We start from the raw sequence: 18,379 nt of genomic DNA, 5'->3' as shown, positions 1-18,379 counted from the left end.
GTGCGGTGGGGTTCCTGATGTTGGATTTCTTTTTTTGGAGGAAGATGGCAAATCTTTTTCAGGTTGGGACCAGTACAGGTCATTTCAGCAAGTACTGGATGTGCTACGTTACTTAATGAACTCCTCCTTATCAGGCAGTTCTGAGAATGGACAGTATCTGCTCAGTTGCATTGTGGATGATGTATTTTGGACTGGATGAAGATTGGAAGCATATTACTATTTGATAGGAGAATAAGTCTCAAGGTTTTTTCCTGTGTTTTTCCAGGCATAAGATATTCTTTAGCCCAATTCTACATTTGTATCACTATCTTTGTTAGGTTTCTGTTATTCCTGCCACCTGGCCCTCAGCACATCTCCAGTGGCATTTCAGCTGGGAGCAAAAGAGAAAAAAGAGGATCCTGGTGTGTGCAATGCCTGTTTATAGTTTCTCATACTAATGCAAGGGATGTGTGTGTGTGTACATGTGGTCTGGGAAAACATCTTTTTATTTGAAGAAATAATGACATTTGAATGATAGCATATTGTTCTGTTACACTTTTCTGTGTGACTTCTATGAGCTTGTGAACTATAATAGTTTATATAGGTGCACATGTGCACAGATCTGTTACCTCTCAGGAGGCAGTCCAGGCACTTTAGTTTGATATTTACAAGGAAAAGCATATAGGATAGCAAAACTGTATTGGGGAGTCTTTAAAGATAAGCTGGACAAAGTCAGGCTTTTAGTCAGAACATTTTTTTTGTAGAGAGAAAAAGTATAGGAAGCCGAACATTGTCTCGTATTGGTGCAGACACCCATGCAAAAACTTGAAATTTGACTGCTTTGCTGAAGTTCGGAGAGAAGTGCTTGGCTGTGAGTTTTTTTGTAGCAAGCTTTGAAGCTTTAAAGTTAATGAAAAGCCCCATGCTGAAAGAGGACTTTTATACTCAAAGATTGTGTATGCTTTTCCTGCTGGGAATTATAATGCCTTATCTTCTGCAAAATAATTTATCCTGTTGCAACTCCTTAAATAGTATTCTGTGCCACATGATTCAAAGCAGACCAAATGGATGGAAGTAAGTGACTGCTCCAACATATTTACCCCCAGCAGGTAGAGTAGCAATTCCTAGGATTTGTACTTGTTCTTTTGATATGACTGTTCTCTTATTTAAGTTCACATGAAAGCACTTCGAACAGGATTAGGGTAGATGACCTTTGCCATAGAAGCTGGGACACCAAGGAGGTGTCAAATACAGGAGGTTGCTGCATATTGAAATGGGATTCAGTATGACCCTGTTCTGTAAAGGGGTCAAGCAGTGTGGGGAGGTACCTTTAACATTAAGATATGCTCTAGCTTACACCTGAGAAGGAAGCGAATAGCAGATCCATTTCGATGGAGAAATTCTTAGGTAGGATATAGTTACTGGGGATGTTGAACTCGAGTCACCACGTGACTATAATAGCAACAGCCAACCTGCAGTGTCCACGGACACGCACTGCAGTTTTCCATTGAGCTCTGTGTCTGGATCTGTGGCATGAAAAGGTAAGAAAATCTTCTGACTTTGCAAATCAGATGAATGGAAATGGGTATCCAGAAGGAAAATTTGCCCTCATACCACATAGAGAAAATGTGTGGTCACAGCTGCCAGATTTCAGTTGGGTAACCAGCCTGACCTATGTTTGTGGTCAGTTTGATGCAGCAGAGTTCAGCCAAACTCTGTGTAATCATTGGAGAACCAAAGATCACTGATTGGAAGAATATCAACTTAAATGAGTAATTCTGTTTTTCATAACTGCGTTGAAACGTGTTCAGATAGAAATGAGAAGAGGCTCTGGCTCAGGCTCACAGGGAAGGATGCCACCTCCTGAGTCACTGTTGCTGCTTCCTGTCTCATCTGAAGGCTTTTTTTGCAATACTGGCCTGGACTCCAGGTAACTCATGGCATGTGACAAGCTCACAGCTTGAACTGGTGGGACTACAGACAGAAGGATTAAACAGCCTTTTAGAGAGAGGAGTGTTGCCAGTACAAAAATAACATGCTGGAGGAAGCAATGGTGATGTAAAAACAAAGCCACACTTCAGGTAATGTTATAAGAGGCTTGACAAGAGGCAAATTTTCTTCACAAACTTAAGGAAGAGTTTCCTTCTTGTGAGCATGAAATAATGAATCCATTCAATATCAGAAGGGACTGGAGTATACTCAAATGTGAGAAAGAAAGGAATTGGAAGTTACCATGATCCTTGGATTATTATTATCAAAAGAATGAAGAAAAATAGCACAGTGACTCTAGGAAGACATTTTAAAATTAACAGTTGAAAAGGAATTTTGAAGGACTATAATTCAACAGAGTACATGTTCATACAACAACTTCTGTTTTTCAAGCTAAAAATTTACTCATTTCTTCATTTGTGTTTTCTTTGCTCAGAATTATAGGTCTAAAAGTAATTAGAATGAGTTACTTAACAACTGCTGGCACGAGTGTAGAGCCAACAACATGTTTTTTAAATATGCTCTAGTCAAATAATATATATAAAAAAAATCTCTGTTCATACTCTGATTCTCCATCAAAATTGATTTGTATAATCTCAGGTTTCCCTAGTAAATATTTGAGTTGATTCCTTTTCTCCCTCAGAAGGAAATGACCTCTTTTCTTTTGGAAAGAACGATGAGTTAGTAGGACTCTTGGATAGTGTGCTTATGAACACATGCTGTTAATTTTTAATCCTTGCTTTAGTTTATAGAGTATCTTCCTGTCTATCCCCAGTGTCAGATTTTAGGATCCCTGTCCAACACCTATTTTTTTTTTCAATGGCAGCACTGTATGTTTCATTGCCAAGTGCTCAAAGCAGTGATTGATGCTATTTGTTAAAGTACTTAGAGTCTGGCTTAGCTCATTTTCTGTATGGAACACATATTTTCTGCCATATCAGGACAATGTTTTATTTAATATTTGCCAGTGCTTTGTCCAATTCCTTTGACTTTCCTAACAACTTTTGTGCCTTCAGTAAGATACTTTGCAGCTGTAAGAAAATGTCCTGATATAGTATGTTTACATTTGGTTTCCACCTTCTTGGTTGCTCCTAACAGGATTCACCCACCGTGGTGCTGTATACTCTGGGAGTGGCTGCTGGCCATTGAGACTGCATGCTTGCATTTTAGAGATCTAAATGTGGAAGTAGCTAAGGTAGATGGAAGTTTGGGACATCAGCCTTGGCTCATTCTTACTGTGATCTGCTATACTCCTTCTTCCATGTTTTCCAGGTCTTAGTTGTGCTGAGATCTGTTTTAGCACATATATCTAATACATGAATCTTGGAGTAAGTCTGAGTGGTCACAGTCATGGGGAGTTACATTCACCTCCTTGTATCATTCCACACAAAAAGGTTTTCATGCATCAGAGGAAGTTGTAAACTTCCTCTGGTGGGTCTGGAAACAGTAAAAATAGAAGAATTAAAGGCTCATGTGCTTCAGAGCATGAGCTCTTACAAAAGGCTTTGCAAGAAATTGTCCCTCTCAGCAGGTCATTCTGCACCCATACTGGGGGGGCAGTGGAGCTCTCTGAGATTGCCTGGACGAGGTAGGGTGATTTGATTTCCCTCCTCCTCCCTGTACCTCTCCTAACAGTCATGCTCTGTTCTTTCCTAGTGGTGGCGATCTATGACTACACCAAGGACAAAGAAGATGAGCTCTCATTTCAGGAAGGTGCCATCATTTACGTCATCAAGAAAAATGATGATGGCTGGTATGAGGGGGTCATGAATGGAGTGACGGGGCTCTTCCCAGGGAACTATGTGGAGTCGATCATGCATTACTCGGAGTGAAGACTAGAGGACAGAACACTGCATCTCCTGCTGCAGGAGCTGTCAGGGCTTCCCAGATCTCCACCAGCTGCTGGGGCCCTATCCCCTATAACTGAATGAAGGATTAATTGTAACAACCACTCTTTGGGTTTGGTTTGGTTTTTTTTTTTTTCCTTTTTTCCCCCTCATTATAAAACAATAGTGATTTGAGTTCTTTGAACAAATGGCTCTTCCGGCGGGCCAGCAGAGGCTATCCTGAGCCATCTGACTTTGAATTAAGCTGACCCATTCAGATGTAACAAACTTGTTGAGTAGCTGATACTTCACTCGAATTCTGACTTCTTCTGACAGGCCTTGGGATCTGTCTCAGGAATCCTGTGTGCCCCCATGGTACTACCACTGGCAGCAATGCCTGGCACTGGGGATGTCCTGGATGCTTGTGGTGAAGGTTACTGGCCAGTGGACATCCCTCCTGTTTCTACACTACACTCCTGTGCAGCTGGAAGAACAGTCGTGTGCTAGCAAACACTGGGATTTCTGCACAGAGGCGTTTCTGTAACTGACTTCCAGATAGCTGGATAAATCTTTAGCGTAAACACTTCTGCAGCTGCTCTGCACACGTAGGCTGACGCAGGGGCACACAGAGCTGGCTTTCATTCACTCACCTTTCAGTTCAGACAATTAAGATGGCTGCAGCCCAGAGGACCCCCACCCCCATTTCCTCATCTTTTGAATGCCACATATTTGGTTTGTGTTCTGCACTGATGTAAATGTGCTCCTCTCCACAGCGAGCTCCTTGCCATGGTTGCTGCCAGTTCAAACAGAACTCACAGATGCCGTTGAGGGTGAAGGTGAAACAAAGTTTACAGGTCCTCCTGGGGTCTGAGAATAACCTCTAGGGGGTGTGGTCCAAGGTTCAAATCTACTCATGCCTGCTTGCACTAGAGAAACTTGCCCCCAACTTTAGTCTTATGCACAATATAATCTTAAAAATCCAATCAGGTATTCTAAGTTGGCTATTTTGTACTTGATTACTAGATTTGCATATGTACTGTGAGAGCCCTGTGCACAGAGGCAGGACAAACGGCAATTGTCGTCTTCATGTCTGTTGCCAAAATCTCTTCAGTGGAAGTAAAAAGGGCTGTTGTGTGTACTGGTTTCCCATGGAAATCCAAGCAGTAACTAGCAGTAGTTCTAGCTCTTCCCCCTAGCCCTCTCCATTGTTTATTATAATAGATATTTTGAGATGTACTGGTGGCTTGGGGTGGAGTAATACCAATTTGAAGGCTCTGTAGCCCCTTGTGATAATACTTGGCTTTTTAATCTAGTCTCAGTTAAAAATTCTGCTCTGTGATTGTACACAGCAGGTCACTGTAAGTGATGGCTGTACTATCTGCCTAAGGGAAGGTCTAAGTGTTACCTTTGGGTAAATATCATGCATTAACTGATTAAATTTCCTGTTGAGTCTTGTTAGCCTGCAAATTGAGCTGATCCTGTGTTGTGAGAGCCTCCTGGGCCAGGGCATCTTCCTGGGCGACTTCTGACTGTCACCTGGCCAAGATCCAGCTGGTACCAACAGTAGCCTCTCCAAGGTGAGACAATGCTGCACCTGTCTTGGAGAGCCCTGTGTGTAAAGCAGAGCAGTGCACAAGAGAGCACCACCAGAGCTGGGTTTGTGATGGTATTGGCAACAGACAGGTAATACCAGTCCCTTGCTTGGTAATTGGTGCAATACCAGGGTGGAGGTGCAGGTTTGGTGCAAACCTGGGAAGGGAGGTATCATAGCTGCTCAAGGGAGAAGAATGAGAAAAAAGACAGGTGAGGTGTGTTTGCAGGACATGGAGGAATGTGATCACCTGCTGTGAGCTTGTGCAAGGTGACAGCAGGCAAGAAACTAGTTTGGTTGAAGTCTGCAGGAGGGACAACTTTGAAGAAACTGGTGTGCAGATAGAGGTTACTTTCTCCCCTGCTCAATCCACATGTAGCCTAAGCACTGTTGTCCTCTTTCTGGAAGCTAACAACATTATTGTTTGTGTGTGTTTGCCAGAACAGATACCATTATGCCTTTTTCCTTGTGAAAACTTGTCTTTCAGCAAGACTGGGAGAAGCAGCCATGTTCAGTTCCCTCAGCCCATCATTTCTCTTGAAGCAAGCCCAGAACCACTGGTTGTGTAGTCACTGGAATGACTGTTTCGAGTGTCTACACTTTTGGCACAGGGAGGCACTGGGAGGTGCTTGCAGCCAGAGCAATTGAACAGCAGCATTAACACAGCGTGGCTGTGTTTTCCAGGTCTGTCAGAGCTTTCCTGGCTTCTCTTGCCTTGGATATGTTTATGGCAAGGACTGAGCCCACAATGCTCAAATGCATCGTTAGGGCAGCTCGGTGAGTTACTGAGTGAGAGCTGAGCCCCTCTGCCCGTGCACCCACACTCCAGCTGGCAGGTCATGGATTAGTGAAACGTGTCTTTAACCCAGCCTGTGTAAGAGTGAGTGCTTGAACTCTTCTGGCAGGTGGGTGGGGAGAGCGTGTGATGCACACCCGTATCCTTAATCCTCATTCAGCTGGTTTTTCATCTTGCAAGTTTTCTGTGTTGTGAGAGCAGAGCAGTGTGAGCTGAGCACTTGCCAGAGCCCAGCACAGAAGATGAGGCTGCAGAACCATGAAAGTGGAATGTGTGACATTCCTTGAAGAACTGGTTTTGGTCTGATGGGCCAGGGGTTAGTTTGGTCCCTGCTGATAGCATGTGGAATTGTTTATCCTGCAAGAACTGCTGTGGATGGAATTTCTGGTTCACCAACTGCTGTTTTTATGCTTTCTTATGCAGTACTAATGTAAAGAAATTTGTTGAGTTTTATGAATATTTTTATTTTGTACAGATTTTAATTCTGTGGCTTCTTTGGGGATGATGTGATATAATGGTCATAGACCAGGCCAAGGTAAACAGGCTTTGTATATTGATGTTACATAGATTGCATGCTAGTAAAGTCTGTGAGGGTTGTGTTTCCAGTTTTGTCCCCTGTACTTCTTGTCCAAAATCTTCTCTCCCCCACCCCTTTTTAATTTACAGGTTTAACTTAAAAGGGGCTGGCAATTGGGGTTAGGGTGGGGGAGAAACACCTCAGTATTTTAAATAGGTGCACAGCATCTCTTCACTGCTGCGTTCTGCTGCCACACCTGAAAGTGTTCAGCATCACAGGCTGTTGAAGCAGGATTGTGTAGGCATGAGAGGTGGGGGAAAGAGATGCTACAGCATAGCCCAAAGAGTGCTGTATGGCCAAAATGAATATGTTTCTCCCTTTGTGAGAACTGCCTTAGCCCAGCCAGCTGTTTTCATTGTGCACAGAAATTGTTCAGCATTCTCTAGGGGTGTATTTTGCCTTGGTTTGCTGTATTAGAGGTTTCTTCCTTCCTCTTGGCCCCAGGGACAAAGCTGTTAATTACAGCTGCCTCTCCATCATGTGCCTGCATGAGGGGAAGTCTGACTGAGTCTGTCCACATCTAGTGCCGAAGCAGGTTAATTTTGGTGCCTTCTTTCCAGCCTAAGAGAGATGGCTGAGGTTGCATGTGTCTCACCCATTTTTTCCCCCTCATCTTGCTTTTTTTTTTTTTCCTCTCTCACTGGTTAGAGCAGAGGGCTGAGAGGGGCAGGAGAGGCAAGCAGCCAATTTTATGCTTGAGCATCCGGAGAGCGTGTCCATGCACACTGGCTCGAGTAGGCACCAGAGAGCTGAAGCAATGCCTAAACACTTGCTGGTCTCACTGGTGAGACACAGGCAGATACTGCTGCACTGAAGAGCTACTGCTCTCACTAGAGGACAAGAGATGTGGCATGGCCCCAAGGTAGATGACAGTTTGGTGTGTGTTACCAGGAGGCTGATCATGTTCCTGGAATTCAGCTTGTCCTTGCAGTTAGTTGAGTTAGTTGTTCCTTAAAGTGGCTGGAGATTGCTGCTGATGTGACCTACAGGTCCTGTGGTCTGTGGCTGGGGTGGCTTACCCATGGGTGCCAGAAAGGCTTACACCCAGCTAGTTCTTGCTAGAGCAATTTGTTCTCCTTTCACAGCTGCTGGGCATTTTCTTTCTTTGCTGCTGAAGGTTTTTGGTGACAGCCAAAGTTGACATTGGCAGTGATTCAGCTTCTGAGAAGAGCCACTTTTATCCAGGGTGTTTCAGTTGATCATGAGAAGAAAGCCATGCAGCAGCAGGACTGATGAACCTTTTCTGGCAGAGGGTGGGCTGCCTGCCTGCTGTGTGTGTGCGTGTTGTTGCCTAGAGGTGGAAGAAGGTTGTGCACTGACATTTTTGTGCTTCTGTGGTGTCTCCCACCTGTGCTTGATGGTGACTTAGGAAGAGCTCAGCACTAGCAACTTCTACGACTTCTTAGCAAACGCTGCTGGAAATGAGCTTGCTTTTTTATTAGTTATGTCTGTGGGCTCCAGGCATAAAGCAAAACTCATGTTTTCCTTTCTGGTAAGGATAGAACTTTATGTGGGTTAGTAAACTGGGAGCATTTACAGGGCTTCTCCTCCTTGGAGTTGGGACAGGACATTTTGTAAAACAGGTGGTGTCTGTATTCTCTGCAGGCCAACTTTTTGGAAGCTGCTAGAGGATGCTGGTGAAGAGACCATGGTGCTATGGCTTTACTAGGAGCAGTACTTGTATTCACAGTATAGAGAGTCACTGAAAAAGCACTGCAGCATTTTAGGCAGCATTACAAACACCATGTAGAGACTTCAGTTCCCACGTTGGCAACTGTGGCAGTAGAAAACCTACAGCCCTGTTGCATTCACTAAGGCAAGTATTTACAACATTAATCTCAAGAGAAGACAGTGGTGGAAACTAAGCATTAGGTAGATGATGGGCTACAGCTTATAAGGTGCCACTTACAAGAATCTGCTGTGCTTACAGGTCTATTCACCTTCCCCATCTTTTGGCATCTCCCAGTATTTGGTGCTGCAACATTATTACACAGAGGTCAGAACAGTACCAGAATGGAACAATGTGTGGTTTGGGGTTTTTTTGCCCCCCGTAGCTGAAGTCAGTGTGTAGTAACAATCCCATTGATCTACTTCTGATTTTAAAACTTCAAGAATAGTGGGACCTCCACCTCATGTCCTTGGGGAGGTTGCTGAAAGCTTGGTGCAGCCAAGGTTTGACAACTGCTGTAAGAAAGAGTAATTCACAGACCACGGTGTTCTGCTGCTTTCATCCAAAAAAATCCCCACCCATGTGTTTTGTTCAATCTCCTACCCATGCAGGAAGAGTTTGTTTCTTTGGTACTCTAAATATACTAATTTTATTAGCACCTGTGCTTCTAAGCAAGATGTGTTAGGAAACAGTGAAGGCAGCAGCAGCCTGATGGCCAGAGGTCAGCCTACAGCCAGCAACCTGCTGAACAGATATGGTGACCCTGCTGAAATGTGTGCAGTACGTTTGTTCCAGTTTCTCGTAACACCTCAGAAGAATCCTACCACTACTGACTAATAGGAAGAGCTGTGTACAAATTCATTTCCATTACAGCGCCTTGGTAAAGTGCTGATATGTCTGAGATTTTTTGGTAAAGAACAAGTGCTTCTTTTCACATTTGAAAAAAATGTCTTTTGCAACTTGCATGGACAAACAGTTTCTATGAATTCTCTGGAGATGTCAGTGTCTAACATGGATTTTGTCCATGCACTTTTTTCTGAAAGCAGATACCCCCTTTGGTTTGCAGTCAGAGGAGTATCACGCTGTGCTTTTGCTTTTGGTACTGCTGATGCAGTGGATGAGTGCAGAGCCCACTGTAAATGACCAAGCCCATAGGACTCTGGGGAGCTGTATGCCACCAGTAACATTTTATTGTGTGTGCCATTTGAACCACCTTCCAGTGAGTGCAAAACCCAATTTTTAAATTTTTTTAATTGTACTTGGAATTAACTGTTGCTGTGTACTAAACCCTCTTGTTACGAGCCCTAAATAAAAGGAACAAAGCACACCCCATGTGTTCTGTGAGCGTGCCACAGCTGTGTCACATTCCTTGTCTTTGTCTACAGTCTTTTCAACACACTAGGGACAGGGATAGTGGCTTATGTGTGCAGGAGGATCCCCGAGGATCTCTGAGCACTGCACTTCCCACAGGAAAACTACGATCCTTGGCACAGAGCCTGCTGCCTTCAGCAGCTCCTCTCTCCACCTCTGTATGACTGCTCCTTTTCTGGTAGTTGCTAACGTAACATCTCACGTCTCTGCTGCTCTCAGGGCCAGCCTGGGAGCAAATCATGGGGGAGGGAACAGAGCCACATTCCCTACGGTGGCCCCAGAGAAGGTTCACAGCAACACTTACCAGCCAGCAGCTGTTCCCGTGTGAGCAGAGCTGGACAGGGCTCTGGGAGCCTGAGGAAGGAGGCAGATGGAAAAGGTAAGCCTTCACACAGGGTCCTCTTTAGACCTGTAATTGGTGTGCACCATGTTACTGGTACAGCCAGCTCTGACCCCCTGAAAAGAACTGTGCAAAGGAACAAAAAGTGATTTTATTTAGAGTGAGCATATCAGTAGTAACCTGTAGGCCATCAGATACCTGAACCCCTACAGAAGGGAACCACTGACGGATGACCTGAGAATATGGAGGGTTTTGAAATGAAAAAGGAAAATTGCAAGACAGAGGATTAAAACAGGTTATTAAATTTAACTACATCTTTATTGAATTGTGCATATTCCATTGTATAATGATCTATATTGGGTATTCTATAATGTAGTATTTCTTTTGTCCTCTCTCATGCTTAAAAAAGTATATTTATACATATATTTATATATATTTATAATATGGCAAAGCTCCCCCCAACCTGAAACTATCAGTCTAAAAGAGCTTTGATTTTTCTTTTTGGAAAGGGAAGAAGAGGGGAGGCAATCCCATTAAAAGATAAAATGTGCAATTTTCTTTTTAAAGCAGTAAACATGAATGTATTTACAGCACTCAGCACAAGTTTGCTGCACAGACAAATCATCGTTGCAGTGACACTTTTTCTTACACTTGCGTCTCCAGTATTATACAGAATATTCCCAGTGGCTGGTAACAATTACAGTAAGCCATAAAACAAACTGCTGCTCCAGTTAAGTCCTGGTCCACTGCAGTCCACTAGGAGGCCTAAAATTTCCAATTACAACTTGTGACAAAGCATTTAGTTTTCCTTTTAGAAGTATAAGCTGCACCAAATCAGCAGCAGGGCACTGTGGGCACAGGTTGGATTGCTAAACTGTCCTTTGCCCCCGCCCCTTGCAGGTGTGTACCCAGTTTCCAGTGTTGGTTGAAGGCAATGGATGCACAACATCTAACAGTGGCACCCTGTTCTCTTGCCAGACACATGCAGCAGATCAGCAGCACATCAGCTCCTGGCAACTTGGCCTCTCGAGGCTGGTGCGTACCTGGAATTTAGCTCTGAATGCATCTTTGGCATCTTGGGAAAGCTGGGAGGAAATTATTTTCCACTGTAGGGAACAGTTGATTCAGTTCCAAAGTCTCCTAAAAGACAAGTTGCCTAAAAGACAAGTTGCTTTTAAGCAATGAGTGCTTCTCACTCATTTATCTCACTGAGTCCCTGCCGTGGGGGATTGTGCATCCAGTGCTAGTTCCTGTTCCTCCTGGTCTTCCAACTTCTCTAACTCCTGTCAGCAAAGATACACACATCTGCTGAACAGAGCTCCTTGAGTCCTTCCCCCCCTGAGTGCCTTGCAGAACCAAATAATCATTAACCCAAGTCACCATTTTCCCCGTGTTAGTGGCAGTTCCTGTAACTTACACTGTGTGGGATGCACACGCATTTTCATCTCATTTGCAGTTTAGTGTCTTAAACTTTTCAAAACTACACCAATCCTGTGACTCAGTGGATCACAGTGTTAGTGAGTGCTGCCCCCTACAACAGACCCCTGGTTTGGTTAGTCTTTGTGGGGACTTTTTAATTGAAGGAAGGAAAGAATTTAGAAAGGAAAATTGCTGAATTTAAGACAAACTTATAATTCCAAAATAAAGCTTAAAACCCCAGCATGTTACAAAAACATCCAAAAGAAAATTATCCCTTGTAGTGTTAAATCTCTCTGGTTTGGAGTCTGCCCTGATTGTGCGAGGGAATGCTAAACTAAACACCAGGAGCCAAAAAGGGTGCCAAAGAATTAAGACTCTCACCTCCAAATGAGGAGTACACTGTTTGAGTACATAATCTACACCTTATCAATGCAAAAAGGGAAACAACCAAACTCATATGTTGTGGCTGTATCCTCACTACCTTCTGCCAGGAGTTTATACTGCTTTCCTGGAGTGCAACTGATTTTAACATGACATTAGTTGAAGTAACAATCATAGTAAGACTCACTTATCATCTTATTTTGAATAAGAGACAAATTTACCTGCAGTGGTACCACTGAAGCAAAACAATTTGGTTCTATGCCTTATTCCGTAAAAAGCAGAAAAATTCTCTTTTGCCCTTCTGCTGTTGAAATGGCACTTTTGGTTCCTTAAACTGTGGAAAAAAGGATTTTAAATCAGAGGAAAACTGGCCACACATTATCTCTGAGCTTGTTTGATTTATCCAGTTCCCTAAGGGCACAGAAAGAAGGAATCAGAAAACGTTTAAATGTGTAAGCCCAGAACAGTAAATGTGAAAATGCACTTGTTGAAAAAACTGCTTCCTCTCCCATCAGACCTGAAACCAAAGTGATCCAGGGTAGCTTCACTTTGTTTCCCTGATGTGTTAGTCAGTCACTGTTGCCCTGCAAGCAACTGCAGAGTAAGTTCAGGAGAGGAGCTCTTTGGCTTTGAGGTCACACACCAAGTCAGAGCAGTCAGTGGAGGTTTGACACAGGAAGAAAGCACTGTGCAGGGGGAAGCAGGAACCTCCTCTCCCAGCCACAGGTTTTAAAATACTAATCAGAATCCCCAGCATAGCCACCTCCAACATGTTACCATGGTTTGTTCAGAACCTGTGTTTGTTTTTAAAAATAATTTCTCCTCTAAGATTAGTGCTGATCGAAGAGCCTAGTTTTCCCTTTCAAAGCAACTTCCCAACATCTGACTTATGACAGAAGTGTCTGAGAAGGCCAGCTCCCTGCTTTCTACACCTGTGCTGCAGTCATGGAGAAACCTGGCTGAACAGGAGGGACCCTGCTGCTCGGAGGTGGATGCTACTGCTGCATGAGAGAAAACGAAGACCTAATCTGGAACAGATTACAAAAGCAGCTGTATGCCCTCAGCTGCCCCTGCAGCAGTGGGGTTTCCCTGACACCCACCTTAAGTGTCACAGGCCATGTACTTCCTCCTGTAACACAACTGGGGTTTTAAGTAGCCTTACACTCTTTAGTATTTTGAGATCAAAGCACCAGCTCTCTTTGTGTCTGAAGTATGAAAATTTAGTTTTCACACGCTCATTTTAATAGTGCTGGAAGGATTACTGCCCATGTTTGTAGCAGGAAGCATCTTCCTGTGTGTCTGCAATCCAGCCCCTTAATTTTCTGATTTAAATAAATAGGTGCAATTACGAGACCAGTGCACACAGGGGAAAATAACTTCCTTGCAAATAAGGCATAACTATTTACTTTCATGAAAGCACTAAATAAACACACCGGAAAACTAAATTACAATGGGAGGGGCAGTGTGTCTCCTAAGCTCAAAAGACAGCCAGGTTGTCTAAACCACCTTGTAGCCAAATTTCAGTGTTTAGCTGAGAGAAGGGAAGCTGCAGCCACTCACTGTATTTCTGGATCACTACTGACTTAGGAAGTAAACTGTAACAAGAAGGAATACGGGTGCCACCTTTGCTAACATTCATTCTTTTTGTGGCAAACTAAAGAGTTAAACGTCTGTCTTCCAGCAAGCTGTTTGCAGCCTGCAGTAGTAAGCGTGGATTCATTGCCTAGGGAAAGATACTGGGAAAATGAACGTGGGCACAGGAAAATGAGAACAAGGCTCAAATGTCTCTGAAGAAATTGCACTCAAAACATTGCTGTGCTGAGTCCAAAGCACAGAGGTACCCGCACTGAATGAACGAATGTAAGAGGGCTGGAACTGACACACACCAGTGGAGCTGTCCTGGGAAAAGAAAAGCACATGGGGCAAGCAGAATCCCCTGCCTGCTCTCACCTGGGAGCACATGCTGCATCAGCCCGGATGCATCCTGCCAGGGAGCAGAACGTGCCCACTTACCCGTCATGGTAACAGCTGAGGAGTTGTGACTGTGCCTGTGCCCTTTACTCCACTGGTGTGTCTGAGCCCCAGGAGCTGCATACAGTACAAAGCAGCAAGAGGACCAATGTTGAAAATTACAGCACCCATGAATTGCAGTATAGCTTAACAACTTTCCTGTGAAGTTACTCACAAGCTACACTGAGCATGCTTAAAATCAACAATGCAAATGCTTTTAAGGACACTTGTAAGCACAAAAATAGTAGAAACAAAACTTGGTGAACAATTTGAAAGATACAAAAAAGTGCCTTTCCATAGCAGTGCTTTAAAAATGCACACAATGGTATATACTCTTATTGCTCAAAAAAACTAGTCTGAAATATTAAAACAATTTCCAGAGGTGCTGAAATAGATTTTTAAAAAATCATATGAAACAGGTCAGCAGAGACAGCACCACTAATTTTTCTCTTTTCATGATGCACCTATTTAAAACTATATAGTTATAGATGTGTCATTTACCCCCTCTAATTAGCAAAACTTTTTTTCCTATTCATAAAATATTGACAAATACATTTATTTTATTATTTGGATTTTTAAAAAAAACTTTATAAAAAAAAGGAATGGGGGACACTGTCGCAATATTTCTTAAATCTATCATCCTCAATTACTCTAATGAGAGTTTAGTTTATATAGTTTTTACACATGTGAGGATACTGTCAGGTCAAGCCGCTGCCTTTGTTTCATTCTTTGGGGAAAGGAAAGCATTTAAAGTTTGCTTTTGGATAAAAGGTAAGCAAACAGTGAAATGATTTGCCCTGTGAGCCTATTGACAGTATCCCCGTGGTGATGAGGGAAGCTGGGGTAGGTACAGTCCAAGTATTTCAGTTGTTTTACAAAAGGCTGCATACCACCACCCTGTAGTGAACATGCATGATATAGAAGACCACTTACACTACCTACACTACTTTATCACAAAGTCTGAATACATGGGTAAGACTGTACAGTCAAGCTGCTGAAGTACAAGAAAAAGGACTGTAGTACTTGATCTGGTGATTGACTGTAAAGAGATGACTCACAAAAAACCAAAGCAAATCAATAGTATTTTCTACTGATATAGGCCCTTAAATTAAATTATTAGCAAATGTTATTGCCTCTTAAGGTTGTTTTTTTTCCAGTCTTCTTCCTTCACTGCTAGAAGTGCAACTTTGTAATTAACAGGTTAATGCACTGGTCACAGTCTCTGGTGGGTCAAAGAAGAGAGAATTTCTACTCTGCTTGGCCTGAAATTGCCACTCCCTTCTTTCTTCCTAGAAGGGAAAGTTTCCTGACAATTTCTAATGAATTACAAACAATACTTTCTTTACATATTTCCAGACACCTGTTTTTGTAAAGATAGTACATTTTCTCAGGCACAGAGCAGGTGAGACTGTATGCTGTGTACGCTCGTGTGAGAACAGAACCCTTTCTACAGAAACCTACCTGTTCATTCAAGGAAAGAACTACACGGATAAGTGGTGGATCGGCGTGGGTCAGCCTTGTGGGTTGGCAGGATTTTCGACTGCAGGAGTCCTGGCAGCTTTCAGAAGGGGTTAACACAAATATATTCATTCATCTTGAGCCATAGAAACAAATGATCGAGCCTACCATCAGTTAGAATGCATACTGTTTTGGAATAACATATATTTATCCTACTTAACTGCATGGACAAATAACTTTGAAAGAATTTGTAGCACTGTATATTTTTAAACTATTTGGGAGGAGGGGGAGGCTCTCTATAGTATAAATATATTTCACTCCAGCCCACTATATATAAAATCTACTTTTTTCCTCAGAGCATACTCACTTTCAGTAGTATTATGACCAGAATGTTTTGGTATGTTGAATCTGTACTTTTCAATCAACGGACCATGTACAGTTACTAGCAGAACACCTCTGGCTCTGCACCATTTACCCACCACAAACTGCTGAGAAGTTCATGGGTTTGGTTTTTTTTCTTCCTTTCTTTAAAGTGCCCCCTACATCTCCATCTTTGTGGTAAGATTTGACCAGTTTGAGTCCGATTCCAGGTAATATACTGACTGAAACAATAAATACGGTTCTACAAAAACATTCTGGTTATCTTCTATAATTGCGACGAAATATATCACAATATATTATATACCTACACTTATAATACATGCACAAACATGTCTCACGTGGACAGACACTACAAAAAATTATCTCCCTCCCCCGCCCCTAAATGCAGAAAAAGAACGAAAATGGGGTTTTGGTCCAATCCATAAGAAGGGTAAAAGAAATTGAAAGGATGAAGCCGATACCTCTCTACTCACTTTTTCCAATAAAATATCAACACCCCCAACCCCTCAACTTTTTTAGCCTAGCCATGAGAGGGGAATGTCTTTACATTTAGCCTTAGCTGCAGTTTGAGATCACCTCTTTTGATGGGGCTATCATCCACATCCCCACATTCTCTCCAAGTGCGCAAGATCACAGGCTGGCTGATCACAGAGCAGCCCAGGAGTCATGGAGAGCAGTGGCCCCTCGGGACTGACTACCAGTCCCGTGACAGCTTGGTGTTCTGATCCCTTTTGGGAGGTGCTGGGGGCGGCCCCCTCCGTAACGTTGCATAGCCAGATATATGACTGCCCCCAAAGCTGCTCGTCTTCTGCTGGTCAGCCAGCAGCTCCGGCGGGGGCGGAGGCAGGGCCATGTCGTCCATGGTGGCAGTGGGCTCTGCCCTCGACATCCGCGCGGAGGAGAGGGAGCCGTGCCGGGTGATGGATTTCCGCTGCAGCGTCCGGTTGAGGTCTGCCAGGAATCCTGGCTGAACGCTAAGGCTGGACTTGGGTGAAGTGGGCACTTGAGGGCCAGCTGGCCCTGGTGGCTCTGCGACCTCCGCCTGCGTCAGTCGGGTGCTGTCGTTCCGCTTGGGGCGTGTGGGTGGTGGGGCTTTTTTCACAGATGGTTTTGACCACGCCTGAGGCTGGGGATTTACAACAGCGACTTTTGGGGAGGTGCTGCCCGAAAACACAGATGGGATTTCTACTGGTGGGGGAGGAAGATCTATTTCAGGTGGTGGTGGTGGGAAGTCTGAATCAGATGGTGGTGAAGGGAATTCAACCACAGGTTCCTTTCCAGATATACTCGGAGCAGAAGCCTTGGCTGGGATCCCACCTTGTGGAAGGACAATGGGCAGGCTCACCCCAGAAAGGTTGAGCTTTCCTGGCTTTGGGGGGGCTGGAGGAGGCGATGACTCCTTGGAAGGAGACCCTGACGGCTCTGGTGGGTGTGCAAATTTGCTGACAAGGCGGTCCACTGAAGGCCTCTTGGACTCATGGTACTCAGTGGAGCTTGTAGACTTGATGCTGGAGTTGCGCTGAGGTGTCGGAGGCGGTTTCTTCCCTCCAGGGCTTGATGTCTTGCCGGCCTTTTTGACTGGAGACCCTGATTTGTCAGGGGGGGGAGAACCTGCAGAGGAAGCTGGGGAAGGAGGTGGAGGAGGAAACACTAAACTGCTCTCTGGTGGAGGAGGGGGGAAATCTGGTGAGGGAGCAGCAGCAGGAGCAGGCTGCCATTTGGGCTTTGCCTTCACTGCTGGAGGGGACTGTGGAGCCACACTCAGTGGAAGGGGTTTCAGAGGCTGGGGCTCAGTGGCAGGTGGGGTGGGAGGAGGTGGGAACTGGCTAACTATCTGCTTCACCACTGATGGCACTGGGGACTGAGGGGATGGAGGAGGCTTCACAGAGAAACTCTGCTGCTTTGGGAACGTTGCAGGGGGAGTGGGGCCAGGAGGGGCTGGAGGCAGAGGAGGCACCTGGGGAGAAGTGACACTTGGTTGTTTCTTTATTGCAAGGGGCAAGGGAGCTGTCACAGGGGGGGTGACATGTGTGACCCCTGGCGAGGCTGCCTTCCCGCTGGGCTGAGGGGGCAGAGCTGCCATGACAGGCTTTGGGGGCGCCTGGGGAGGTGGGGGGGCAGGCACAGGTGGAGGTGGTGGTGGCAACGAGGAGGCAACAGCGGCCTGGCTTATATTTGGCTGAACCTGATGGATCTTGGGGGGCGGCGGCGGCGGTGTGAACTGCGGCACTGAGGGGGCACAGGGTGCTGGCTTCAGCTGCGCCATGGCCGAGCCCGGCGTGGGGGGCGGTGGCGGAGGCGGGGGGGGTGGCATGACCCCGTTGGGGGGCACCAGGATCTGAGGCTTTGCCGAGGGCGGGGGGGGCGGGGGGCCCTGCTGTGCAGCGGGAGCTTTGGCAAAAGGCCCGCCGTGCTGGGCGGCGTTCTGCAGCCGGGTGATGGTGCTGTACTTGACGAACATGGTGGCGGGGGAGCCCCCAGACGGGGCGGCCTGGCTGGGCAGGGGGGGGGGCCCGGGGGGGGGGGGGGTGGGGGGGGGGGGGGGGGGGGGGGGGGGGGGGGGGGGGGGGGGGGGGGGGGGGGGGGGGGGGG

The 18,379-nt window shown here is 45.2% G+C and overlaps 2 protein-coding genes across 16 annotated transcripts in view; one reads left to right on the top strand and one right to left on the bottom strand.

The window, feature by feature from the left end:
- ABI2 (abl-interactor 2) overlaps positions 1-9,759 on the top strand; it is a 67,701-nt gene extending 57,942 nt beyond the window's left edge. For all 15 annotated transcript variants that reach the window (XM_017836007.1, XM_017835983.1, XM_017835999.1 and 12 more), the window contains one exon: positions 3,625-9,759. In XM_017836007.1, the coding sequence (XP_017691496.1) occupies positions 3,625-3,800 (176 nt within the window). In that variant the 3' untranslated portion in view covers positions 3,801-9,759. The remainder of the gene's footprint in view (positions 1-3,624) is intronic.
- Positions 9,760-10,434: 675 nt separating this feature from the next.
- RAPH1 (Ras association (RalGDS/AF-6) and pleckstrin homology domains 1) overlaps positions 10,435-18,379 on the bottom strand; it is a 64,578-nt gene continuing 56,633 nt past the window's right edge. The window contains exon 15 of the mRNA XM_017835948.1: positions 10,435-18,369. Coding sequence (XP_017691437.1) covers positions 16,482-18,369 — 1,888 coding nt within the window. The 3' untranslated portion in view covers positions 10,435-16,481. The remainder of the gene's footprint in view (positions 18,370-18,379) is intronic.

Source organism: Lepidothrix coronata, unplaced genomic scaffold, assembly GCF_001604755.1.
Source record: "Lepidothrix coronata isolate B3197 unplaced genomic scaffold, Lepidothrix_coronata-1.0 Scaffold7, whole genome shotgun sequence".
Classification (NCBI taxonomy): domain Eukaryota; kingdom Metazoa; phylum Chordata; class Aves; order Passeriformes; family Pipridae; genus Lepidothrix; species Lepidothrix coronata.
Note: the sequence above shows the minus strand (reverse complement) of the source record. Positions and strands in the feature narration are given on the sequence as shown.